The following is a 13,227-nucleotide window of genomic DNA, read 5'->3' as shown; positions in this document are numbered from 1 at the left end:
CTTCCTCTTTGTTATATTTTACATTTATAACTTCTGTCATGAGTATAAAGTGCATATTACTCATAACTTCAAAAGACTAGATTGTATGGATGCCTACACTTTATATTTTATCAGGCTTGGCCATATAAACTTCTTTTTAACTGCTGTTGTTAAGTCTGACTTAGCATTTGATGCTTTCATTAACACCACATGAAGAGTAGCCAGACCCCAGTCAATTGTCATGAGTTGTATTTGCCAGTACAGACCTGAAATATGATAAACACTTTCAGAATAGAAACAATGGTTAGTTGGAATGGTGTAGCTTTAACTTTAACTGAAACAGGTCCAGAGGAGAGCCACGAAGATGATCAGAGGGCTGGAGCACCTCTGCTATGAGGACAGGCTGAGAGAGCTGGGGTTGTTCAGCCTGGAGAAGAAAAGGCTCTGGGGAGACCTTATAGCCCCTTCCAGTACCTAAAGGGGGCCTACAGGAAGGGTGGGGAGGGACTCTTTATCAGGGACTGTAAGGATAAGACAAGGGGTAACCATTTCAAAATGAAGGAGGGTAGATTTAGATTGGATACTAGGAAGAAATTCTTTACTGTGGGGGTGGTAAGACACTGGAACAGGTTGCCCAGAGAAGCTGTGGATGCCCCATCCCTGGAAGTGTTCAAGGCCAGGCTGGATGAGGCTTTGGGCAGCCTGGTCTAATGGGAGGTGTCCCTGCCCAGGGCAGGGGGGCTGGAACTAGATGATCTTTAAGTTCAGATGATCTCTTCCAACCTGAACCGTTCTATGATAGCTTTCATTATTTCAATGAAAGAAAAGGGGTATGATGAAATATAGTCTTTTTCAGCTGCTCTGCTTCCTCTGTCAGTAGCTACCATCGTTCAGCCCGTAAGCAGTTTGCAAGACTATACATTTGGAAGACTTGCACAGGCAGACCATGTAGCAGGTGGACCTGCTGGTTGGACTTCAGGCTTATGCAGGAGAGGTAGCGCTTTGGGAACTTTTTCAGATAGGCTTCCAGTACTGCTAAAACTGATGACATGGTGCAAACTGAGTGATGTAATAGTGTGGATGATTGCCAACTTAGGCCTCAAGCAGCTACAATTAAGAATTTTGTTTAAGAATCTTCTCCATTTAACATCCGACAATCTGACATTATTGCATCCAAATGTGTGCATATTTGTGGGAAAATTAGTGATGCAGATACTTAATACATTTGGGTATATAGGTTGCTATTTTATCTCCAGGTTAGTGATGCAGAGTGTTCAGAGAACAACAGAACCAAATTTCTGCTGAAGGCCTGGAAGTTCTCATATCTGAAATGTCACTGAAGTTCCGTTCCAGGTGGCACTTCATTAGCCGCTCTTCATTTTCTGTCCACCATATACTTATGCCAGCTGTTCCTGTTTGCTGCTGTAATTTATATCACATTTTCTCTCCATACGGTTGTTTACATGAGCCCAGTGGAAATCAAATGTCAGCTTCATTCTTATTTCCAACCTTTTTCTGTAATATCATCTGAAAAGCAAATTTTACAACTAAATGAGCTTTTTTGAGTCTGTGCCACTATAATTAAGCAGCTTTCTTCAAAGTAGCTTTGTAATGTTTTTCCTCACAAATGTTTCCATTAGTTTTCTATTCTCAGAGGCTAAATTAACTTTAAAGTCACCGTTTTTCAGAATGTTAACATTCTTTAAAATTGAGTGCTGCCATTTATTTTTCTATAGAAACGTAGTTTTAGCTTCTGTAAATTAGTCAAAATGTATCCCAAAGCTCACCTGTTTCTATCATTTTCTCCATACCTTATTCTGTATGATGGTTTTTTACTTTTCTTAACCTCTTCCTGTTTGTAGTAATATGTAAATAAGTAGCATCACTATGAATACTATTCTCAAAATTAAGACACAAGTTTTTATTCTTAATATTAATTTGTTTATTAATTCTTCATATTGGCTTATTAATAAAAGGGTACACCTCCTGAAAGGTCCAGTTTTCTGTCTTATTTATCTTCCTGTGCTCTGATCGTCACCATGTATTTAGTTTTAGAAGATATTTTTTGTACTGGGATTAATTACAATCTTCTGAAGATGCTTATGACTATAATGCAAGGGAAGTAGAGCAGGCAAAACCTGAAACATTTTTAACTGTAGAAAAGCAAATTTATTTTTCATCCACGAAGGTAATTTTATTGCCATAGATGAGCCAACCTGTTAGTGATGGAAAATACTAAATTCCTTTTCATGAGTCACGTTTTTCTTGTTGATCATAAAGTGTAGTATTTACTGACTTTCCAATTTCTTTGTAAGTTTCATATTGTTAGACATTCTTAAATTGTTTGTTGGTATTGGGTATGTTAAAGTACTATATATCATGTAATACATTTGCTTTATCACCTAATTATTCCACATGTGAGCATTGTAAATAAAATTTAGATATCTCTCCAACAAATTTGAAGAGCTGTATTTAAGAGGTTGATATCAAGAGCATTTGTTTTGATTCCTTTTTTATGTAATGACAAGTTTTCATTGTTAGTCTTTGTAGTAGCAAATTTTGATTATCTGGGTATGTACATATAGCTATATGACCATATGTTCTGTTATTTGTAAATTTTCCTCTCATTTTTAACAGACTCATTTTAGTCTGGGGCTCCTGTCCCATCCTTTTTTGTGGTTTTAAATTCTGTCGATCTGTTTTGTCTCTGAAGTGAGCCTGGCTAACCTCTAAATCAAAGTTATGGTTCTGACAGTTTAAGATACTAACGTACACGCATGTCTTAGACTTTGCAGTCTTAAATAAAAGTTTAAAATTTCCATTCGATTCATGTCCCTCTAGTTTTCCTGCTTTTGAACGTATATTTGTAAAGTGTGTTCATTTTGTTTGATATCATTCTGTTGGATTTAGTCAGGGTTTGGATTTTCCTCCTGAATCTGTGAATAGGGCTTCTTTTTCCTTACATTGGTCAAATAAAAGTGAACATAGAGCAGGTTTTCCCATTAGAGTCAACATATGGACTATTTTTTGTAGATAAGTGGGTGGAAAAAAAAAAGGTTTGAGTTCAGTAGGTTCTAGCACATGTACTAGATAATGTACTTTTCCTGTTTAAATGGATACTTAAAATATTTTTAAGACAGTCTAATTTTTTTTTATGTATTGTCTTGTTTTAGGTTTCCCAGGCTGGAGATTTGCTTATTGAAGTTTACGTGGAAAGAAAGGAGCCAGACTGTAGTATTATAATCAGGGTTAGTGTACAAATGTGATACAGTGTTTTTACTAAGCACTTTCTCATGAAGTATGCTAAATTTACTTTGGTACATGTTTTTATATAATTACATAATGAAAGTATGAATTTATGTCTATCATTATTCTTTTAATTTTTTTTTAATTTGCTGAGTCGCCTAAATTTTGTAAAGACTGATTATTATGTATTTTTAAGGAGAATTTTATGATGCTCTTTTAAAGGGGAGATGTCCTCGTTTAGTTTTACTACAGTATACAGTGGTATAAATTCTTGCAGCTCTATAGGTGCAACACACAGGAACATTAACAAGTGCTCAGTGAATGCTGGTTTTATTCAATAGTACAAGGCCATTTAAGTGACCGTCCTCCTGATTTTTCTTTTTGCTAGTGACTATCTGCTTTCCTTGAGTTCTAAGAAACCAAAGGTTGTTACTTACTGTAATTGAGACTTTTTGGCCTTGTATCCTACAGTGTATTTTAAACACAGTTGTCTCCATGTAGTAGTCCTCTATTGTTTGGATGCTGAGGAAAAAAAAAAAAAAAATCATTCTGTAATGACAAAAGACAGATATTGTTAAAAAGGAAGTAGAAAAAAATAGGACTTCTGTAATATTTACCTTCCCATACCCGAGAAAACATATCAAGGCTCTTTTTCACTAATTTTTCAAGGGTAGAGAAAAGGAATTTCAAGTTACCACATTATGTCAGCTAAAAATTATAGCTTTGATTTCATGGAACAAAATAAGGAAAGCATGCTGGAGTCTGACAAATAATTTATGTGTTTCCAACTCAGTAAATGTGTTGCTTTTTTTTTTTTAAGTCAATTGCAGGGAGGAAAATTTGGAAAAAATAAATCAGAAATCGGTAATTGTAATCTATTATAAACTGACTTAAATTGTATTACAGGTATCACCTTTGATGGAAGCAGAAGAATTAACTAATGATGTTTTAGGAATCAAAAACATTATTCCCAACAAAGATGATATCTGGGCTGCTTTTGAAGTACTTGAAAACGGAGAACTAGGTTAGTGACATTTAAATTAAGCATGTTCATCAAATGTTGTTATTTTTATTTTTCAATACTTAACATAATCAAAAGCTTAAGTTAAAGAGTTACTAAAAAGTTTACAGAAACAAAACAAAAACTAGCCTTCAGTTTTATATTTGGTTACTGGAGCATCTGCATTAGTTCTTGCTACACTTTGCCAGAAATAATGTGATGAATTGTTTTAAAATGCTTATAAATTGGGGTCTGAAAAAAATGTCCTTTATATTACTCTGCTTCTCAGTTCATTACTCATCGGCTATAGAAAAGTACGTCTTACCAATAAGTCTTAAAGAAGAAATATATTTTCATTAGAATGTCAGCAGTTGATTTTTATAAGGAATAATGTTTTGCAGAAAATACTTGTAATACTATGGGGAAAGGATCTTTTTTATTATTTAGTCAATTATTTTCTCTGTCCAAATGAAAAAGGAGGCATAAAGTGTGTAATCCTGCATTTATGGCAAGTGGCATTATGGTATATCTCGCAGAATCTTGAAACATTTGTTTTAAATATGGTTCTGCTGCCAACAAGAGCAAATGTCACATGGTCACAATGTTGATGAACTGTGAAGAGGTTTTAGCATTGGGAGTGCTTTATGCATGCTGGAGCTTGTACTTTGTTGTTAGAGATACTTAACATAAAGTAATAGAGGTTTGTTTTTTTTAATTAAAACATTGTATTTTGATGAATATTCACTAACATCATCTGATTTTTGAATAATACATGGGGGACAGAAATATGCTTTTAGTAAAAAGCAATGTCTATTTGCCCTTCACAGTAAGTTGCTGCTCTTACTATTTTCATGTTACAGAAGTGGACTGTGGACGAGTTTATTTGTGTATCTTCGCTATTTCTGTGGTGATGGTATCTGTTTTCAAGTTAAGAAAAAAAAAAACATTAAAAAATGGAGAAAATGAAGATTAATAAATGTTTCAGGATTATTTGAGTAGTTTTGTTGTAACTTGATTTTCAGACGTGCTTGCAATAATCTCTTCAGATTTACTAACATTCCTGATGTATTCAGTCTTGACCTTGGCAGTATCCATAGTGAGAATGGAAGTGCGTTCTCTGTTTTGACTAAAATAAATGATCCTGATCCCTCTTTCCCTCTTTGCATCTTGCAGTCTTGTGGTGATGCTGTGTAGAGATGTAACACAGAATTCAGTTCCAGATTCATAGATGCAAGTGTCAACTGACAAAGAATACTAGCATCTATTATCTTTAGAAGAGTCCTGGTAACTCCTACAAGTACTCTAGAAATCCTGTTTCTTTTGACTGAGTAATGGAAGAATTTGAAGAGGGAATTTTATTTTCTTAAACTTAATATATAACACTTACTGGCAAATGAAAACTAAACAAGATATGGCCCAGAGAACATAAGAGTAAATACAAAAGATAGACCACACAGCAGCTTCTTGAGGTATTTGGGTGCAACAACTAGTATTTTAGTGTGGGCTAGAAATGTTTTCTGAGCTAATGACTATAGAATATTGGCAAAATTAAGTTTAAAGTGAGACGCTACAGGCCCTATATAGGAGAATAAATATTGGCAAGGGATTAGAGTGTAACCCATTGAAAGAAGAGTTTACAACACAAAGTAGAAATGGCATACCAGTGTTTTAAAACCAAAACAAACAAGTAAAAAGCAAACCAAATAAAGTTCTGAATTCAGCACCCAGCTCAAATCAGTAGAGATTGTGTTGATGAAATACCTGCTTCATGGAGCCCTTTCTGGAAGAATCTGTGCATCAGAACAGGCGAACTGAATTATAATGTTGAAAAATAAAAATAATACATCTAGTAAGAAGCACTTACTCAGAAAGACTCCTGTGGTGCTATTGCTGAATCTAGTAGATTATCAAAAAGGCTGAAACACAGAGAAAATAACAGAGAAAAACAATCCTGTGTAGTCTTCGGTCCAAATGTGGCAAAACTAAAAAATTACTTGAGTCTTTGCTGCTGTAAGTTGATCTTACTAGCATCATTTAACAAACATCATTGAACATTACGTAATCTAAGGCATTTAAAAATAAGTAAAGATTCTGACCTGTCATGACAGAAACAAAATGTGCTTATTTGTTTCAAACATACATTAATGATCACAGTGTCTTTCTGACAGAAATGAGTTTTCTGCCTGTCTTCTTGCCATGGTCTGGTACCTGTCCAGTGCATGGGTGGTGTTCAGTTGGTTACACTCAGTCCTAAAGTTTTATGAGAGTTATTTTACTTTTTAAGATATACTGCCCTGAAAACGAACCCTGAGAAGGCAAGAAAATTAGAATCTTATATTTTCTAAGAAGTAATTTTCTCCTGATAGTTAATGTTGTTTAAGGTGAAAATAACTGGGTTTGGATATTTACCAGCATATGATGACCTAAGTAAAAGGGTAATTGGACGTACGTGTTGACTGCTTGCTGTTCAAAATAGTAAAATTTCAATATTAAAATCAACTAAATTATTTGCATATAGAAAAGTTTAAATAATTGATAATTTTATCTAACCTAATGCTGAACATTCAATACCATATGCTTTTACAAAATAGGGTGTATATTTTTTTTAGTAATTTGTTCTTGATGGATAGTTTGTAAATGAGGTGTGTTGCCAGTAAAATAGCTAATGCATTTCAGCATCGTGATTTATGTACCATGTAATCCATGATGACAGATGGTCTTAAATGTAACTATAAATAAAACAGTAGGTGTTTACTCTGGGAGTGCTGGTGTTCTAGGAAGATGCGGTGGTTTGCCAGTGTTTCCTGCCTTTGATTTGTAAAGTTTTTCTCCTTAAAATGGATTTTTCTCTTGTACAAAGGCAAGAAGTTGTTTTAACTTTATCACATCAGAGTCCACAGTTTCCCAAAAGTTCAGAAGAAATTTTAAAAGTGTGACCGTTTAAAACAAAAGGGCCAGAAGAAATGGTGTTATAAAGTAGGGATTGAGTTGCTGTCTGCAGAGTGGTATCATTTTTTAGGCTGCTTTGTTGTTATGTCTGAATAACAAAATCTTTATATAAGTGGTATAACAAGTCTATAGGTAAGGTAGCATTTTTGCATCTCAAAACAGCGGTAGTTTTTTCGGTCACTTAAGTGTGTTATTTGTGGCTGTTGCTTTCTGAAGCTCCGGTGTTCAGGTGTTCAGGAAAATATGTTCTGCTAGAGTGTAGTGCTGGACGGTCCCAAAGCAGCTGTTGACATTTCATATTCATCTACCCTAGCAGAAATGAAAAATGAGGTTATGGCAGCATACTTTTCCCTCCAGTACTCAAGAGACACGGGGCTAGACTGCCTGACCCAACATGACAGTGTGACACAGGTGTGACATTCCAGGAGCTGTACCCAGCTCTTCTCAAGGCCTGACCCACATAAGTTGGTATGCAAATGGAAACTCAGAACTTTTGGAAAAAATCTCTCTTTGGAGATGAAATGACACTTGGATCCTCTGCTCTAAGTTGAAGCCCACAAAGTCATTAAGGTTTCTGTGCTTTCATGACTTACAGTAGGTGCTTCCTGATGAGCACTTGAAAGCCGTCTGGGGTCTGATGTGGATGTGTGTGTGCATGTGGAGGAAGGATTAATAGAGAGGGGAACTGTACAGTCTCCCTCCATCCATGTCATTGTTGCCTTGGATGATACCTCAGGCTGTGTTGCAGTACACGTAACACTCACATTTCTGCTGGATCTGATAATGCAGATTTAGGGACTATTTGCAAGATCTTTCCTACTTTCTTTTAGTGTGTGAACTGGGGTTTGTACGGAGTACTGGCTGGACTTTCTTATCGCTGACATTTTTCCATCCTGTGAAAGGGTCTCAGAGTTTCTCTTTTAGGATGGATGATACCTGTCAACAAATGTATGTTTGAGCAACAGAGGTGTTGAAGTGCATCCATACAGTCTATTCATGCCTTCATCTACTGGTATTTTAATGTTGCTGTACTCTTTGTATGAGGTTGGAATATAAAAGAGCAAGTCTGGAAATTCCCCGACCACAGCAACAGGGAGAAGACCTAGTAAGACCACATATTTTTCCCTTTAGTAAAAAGAACGTAATGAAACCAAGAGTCTGTCTCAATCTGCTTTGATCATTAACAGACAATACAATCTATATCAGTTGGGTTTTTTTCACTGTAACTGCTCCAAATTCTTTGGGTTTTGATTGCAGAGTACTGGTAGCCGTGATTCATTCATTTTTTGTATTGAGCCCAGCCCAGTGAGGCCCAGTATAGCTGCAGGTCTCAATTCTGTTTGATCATATGTAAGTATACCCTGTGATAGTTCCTGTTTTGTATTTAGTTTGAAAGCAATGTTTTGGTGTCTTCATATGAGAAAATATTCATAACTAAGTACAAAAGCGTCACTGAACATTTGACTACTGCTTGTTTAATTTATCATTCATTACCTGTGCAGACCCTGCCAGCAGAAGTGTTGCTGCAGAAAGTCAACGAAGTACCTAATTGTCGTATTTTGAAAGCAGTGTTTTTCTTCTATAGCTCAAAGTGAATGAGACAGTGTTGTGTATAGGCATGTGTGACTTCTAAGGGCCTCCAGTCTTGCTGGTTTTGTGTTGGTTTTGTTTTTTTTTTATTTCAACATTGTTGTATTTTTTTTCCTCTGGTGTTTTTCAGAACGTCCTCTGCATTATACAGAGAATGTACTAGAACAAGTTCTTCACTGGAGTTCACTACCAGAGCCTGGCACCGCATATCTGATAATAAAGAGATTTCTAACAGCAGACATGATAAAACTCTACAGTGGTACGTATCTTTTTAAAACTTAGGTATTTCAGGTGGGAATATGAGGACAACAATTATGTCAAAATGTCCCAGAATGTCTGAATTACTACTGCTTTATAAGAGTTACTTAATTTACTGAGGGTTGTGCTGACTTCCTTTTAAAACATAGAAATTACGGATGTTTCTGTTTCTACAAACTATAAGCTCTCTCATTTGAACATAAAAGCATACAGAAACTCTGCGTTCAGGTTAGTTTGTGAATTTTGACTGTGAAGGTTGAGACTGCTCTTTTATCCATAGTGCAGTTCTGCACAGTCCGTCCACATGTATACTGCGCTATACTCCCTCTCTGTGGACTATATATATGTATACCTTGTATATATAATGATTACGTTATATATAAAACATACAGTTTATACATAATTATGTTAGTATGTCATATCATAATAATAATTTCTGTTATATAATCCGATGCCTCCAAACTACAAAGCTAATTTGAATGACATACTCAAGTAACTGAATGACTTAGAGAGTATGGGGCTTTTAAAAAGAATGAGGAATTTAGATCTGACACTTGAAAGGAAATATAGGTCAAATATATACTGGAAAAATATGATTTACAAGCTGCCCCTGTCCTTTTTTTTTTTTAAACGTAATACCTGGATTTAAGTTTCCCATGTAATAATATGTAGTATTTGCTTTGAGAGAGGCAGGAGTTTAGAATGTAAATGTGCCCCAAAATTACTACCCTGTTCTCAAGCAGTTGAAATCCTGTATGCTGTCACTGTAAAACATGCAATGGTGACACATGATGCTTGGTTTAATGCCCACCTGATTTTATCTAGTGACTTATTTAAATATGTCATCTTTTCTTTTCCTATCTTCCCCATATACAGAGGTATTAATCTCTCCATCTACATATCTCTTCTGTCTTGATTTCAAGAAATAAAAATTACGCTATTACGCTTATTCTTCTGAAAGTAATAGCCTTCTCTCATCATCCTTCATTCCTGTAAAAGCATATTGCACAAATACGGACCAACCTTAACCAGCGCGCTATTCATGACTTTTGGGTTTGAGTTTCACTATCTCTAAATGTGTCATAGCGGATAGTGAATAGCGAGAGATGGCCTACTTCATTAAAAGCTTGATATATGAAATCCCATCACCTCACTCAGTATGTGTTGAGGTATAATCAGAAAAGGAAATGGGTCATAAGGACTGTGTGAACCGCTGCTCTGAGAAACACATAAGGATTAGGCTAATGTCAATTTACAAAATGTAGTACTATTTAAAGGGGAGATCTGCCATTTGCCCTCCTTCTTCTCTTCTAATTTCTACATCCGTTTGTTGTCCTAACCCATCAGAGTAATTGTTTGCATCAGTTCTTTTCAGTTTGACCTTAATCTAAATGCACTGATATCTGACTGAATTATTACATTTACTGGCCCTTCTTTTTGTGTGTGTTAAAATAATTAAAAACTTATTTAATAAGTTATATTGGTTTTCTTAGTGGCTTGAAGGGAAAAAATCTCTGCTATATTGCAGACTTACAGTATTGATCTCTGCACACTACATGGCAGAGTGATTTTTTTTTTTTTTTTCTTGAGAGTGGAAGTGCCATTTTAAGGAACCTTTATATAGCGAAGATACTTTAATTCCTAAAACATTACCTTTTCTAACTGGATCTCGTTATAATGTTTAAAATAAACACAGTTCTGTAGTAATTTCATCTTGTTAGATTTTTTGAGTCCACTTTTAGCTTGTAAATTTACTCTGAAACATTAGCAATACTGGAGGAGCAAGTTCACTAGCTTCAGTAAACTAGTGTATATATTAAGTGTAGCCTAAGATGCACGGAAAGTCTGTACCATTCATCCACATCTTGTAGTTGCAGGAGTCTACACGTTTATTGTTTCTGTTTCTTGCATCTGCGCACACTGTTAAAATAAATAAGCAGCTATTTCAGGACAAAAATATATGGGTTTTTTTTTTAGATAAACATTGTACTTCCATCACTAGATAGTGTCAGAGTGAAAAAAGACACAGGATGAGGTCATTGGGGGAGGGATGCCTCTAGGAGGAGGCAGTTGTGATTATGTTGGGGCTCTCCATTTCAAAGAGCACAAGAAATAACTGCTGGCTTGAAGGAAGATGGGAAGACCTTAATTTTTTTTAGTCTTTTACGCTCTTTATGTGGATAATTCCTCCCCGCTGAGTAGTAGGGCTGAGGCCAGACATGCAAGCACTACTGTTTCAAGTATGGTTTTTAACAGTGGATTCAGCCCATACAAATGGACAACCAGGTAGATGGATGTCCTCCTCCTTTGCACTAAAATTAATAGGGCTGTGGTCATGTTATGTATACTATGTTTATAACTGAATTCCATGAATTTCCCTTGGTTCTGTGATTTATGTTAGAATCTTACAGACTAAATTACGATATTCCTGACCTTATTTTCTGTTAATGTTACCTCAGAGCTTTGCGTCATCAGCACTTTTCTCCTTTTTCTTCCAGAGACTTTCATGGTGTTTGAAATAATGTTGGTTCAATAGTGAGCCTAAAGGAACAACTCTATTAGCCTCATTTCATCTTGGCAACTTATCATTGTCTTCCCTGTCAGTGCAACTTTTCCCACGTTCCTTATACATAGCACATTCTCCTTTTTGATAATTATTGCACTCATTCTCATTTTGTCGATTTTAAACTAATTTCTCATGTTGTGCAATATCAAACATTGCACTGAGGTCTAGATGTATATTTTCTCTTGTCTAGAAATCAACTTTCTTTTTCAAGGAAAGTGTTAGTTTATTTGTATTGATATATTTCAATAAATACACGGTAAGTTTTCCACTTTCTTCCAGATCTTTATTTATTCCCTCTTGACAAGATATTCCGTAGCTTTTCATGCTTGTTGCAGGAGCACTCTTTCAAGTGCTGTTCAGAAGGGCAAGGTGTGCGTTATATTTTGTATAAGAGATACTCGGTACAGCTTACTTCTATTTCAAGATCCTTTTCCCGAAAATTTCCCACCTTAAAGTTTGATTTTTTAGAAAAATATGAGAGAATAGCTTCACTATAAAGTGTGTGTATATAGGTCCTTGAAATTTTACCAACAGACAGTTGTGTAATTTGAGTGGGAAGTATTGATTTCTGAGAACAGGGGCTATTATTCAGAGATATTCTTTGAAACACAAACTTCTAAACCATAGGTGGATCAATCGTGAATGGATTGAGTGCATCTAGTGCCTGGTAGTTGCAAAGTTCTAGAAAGTTTTGCATGTTTTGTAAAGTCTGTATCTGAAAAAGCATTCTGATTAGGACACATCACGATTATTTTAGATTTACTTTTTGAAAGAATGATTCTAAAGAATATAGAATATCATCAATTTAGAGGATTATTTTTCCTCCTTCAAGCTTTTCTAAGATCTCTGTAAGTATTAAGTGTTTCATAGATTTGCTATGGTGGGAATGCTGTGAAGTTTAGAACAAGCTTTTGCCATGTCCAGAGCTATGTGCAGAAATCTAAAATCTTCCAATTTGGTACAGACATGGAAGCATCCTGCTACTCTCATTTGGTATGGTTAAAAAAAAAAAGTGATTGCCTGGATAAGGAATCATTTTCTATTCTGAACATGAAACAAATATTCTTATTGGCAAAGAGGGAATATGTTAGTGCTTTTATTTTTAACTGTGTGTGCATACTTGCACTTACAAGTGAGGCAATACAACTAACTTCCGATTTTAATTGCTCAAATGTATTGATTCTGGCTTTAGACTCTATCTTATACTCTAATGAAAATACTGGGAAGTATTCTTTTGAGATTGTTCTTTCACGGCAAGCACGCTGATTACAATGTAGTTGGTTTTGTTTGATGAAATCAAAGTAGTTTGTTTATCTTTTTCATTTCCATTATATTTTCAAATGCTTTTCATAACTTCAGTTTGTACTAAGGTATAAAGCAAGAGGGAATTAGAATCACAATTTTTAATTATCATCTTTTTGCAAATAATTAGGGTTAGGAGGAGGAAAAATTTAGTTCTGACTCTCTAAGCAGCTGGGTTTTAGCCATTATGAAAGATGGAATTGAGATACTTTTTAAGTTAGTCCCAAAGTCTACACTCTCTACACTATGCAAATGATAGTAGAATCTGACTCTGAGTTTTGAATTATAACCTAACTGGGTTTTTTGTATGCACTTTAAAGTGTATTTGCATAATAGG

The 13,227-nt window shown here is 35.2% G+C and overlaps 1 protein-coding gene across 1 annotated transcript in view; it reads left to right on the top strand.

Moving 5' to 3' along the window:
- ARAP2 (ArfGAP with RhoGAP domain, ankyrin repeat and PH domain 2) overlaps nucleotides 1-13,227 on the top strand; it is a 131,270-nt gene that overhangs the window by 95,110 nt on the left and 22,933 nt on the right. Inside the window, exons 24-26 of the mRNA XM_063336482.1 lie at nucleotides 3,153-3,227; nucleotides 4,132-4,249; nucleotides 8,895-9,023. Of these exons, the coding sequence (XP_063192552.1) occupies nucleotides 3,153-3,227; nucleotides 4,132-4,249; nucleotides 8,895-9,023 (322 nt within the window). The remainder of the gene's footprint in view (nucleotides 1-3,152; nucleotides 3,228-4,131; nucleotides 4,250-8,894; nucleotides 9,024-13,227) is intronic.

Source organism: Chroicocephalus ridibundus, chromosome 5 (genome assembly GCF_963924245.1).
Source record: "Chroicocephalus ridibundus chromosome 5, bChrRid1.1, whole genome shotgun sequence".
Lineage (NCBI taxonomy): Eukaryota > Metazoa > Chordata > Aves > Charadriiformes > Laridae > Chroicocephalus > Chroicocephalus ridibundus.
Note: the sequence above shows the minus strand (reverse complement) of the source record. Positions and strands in the feature narration are given on the sequence as shown.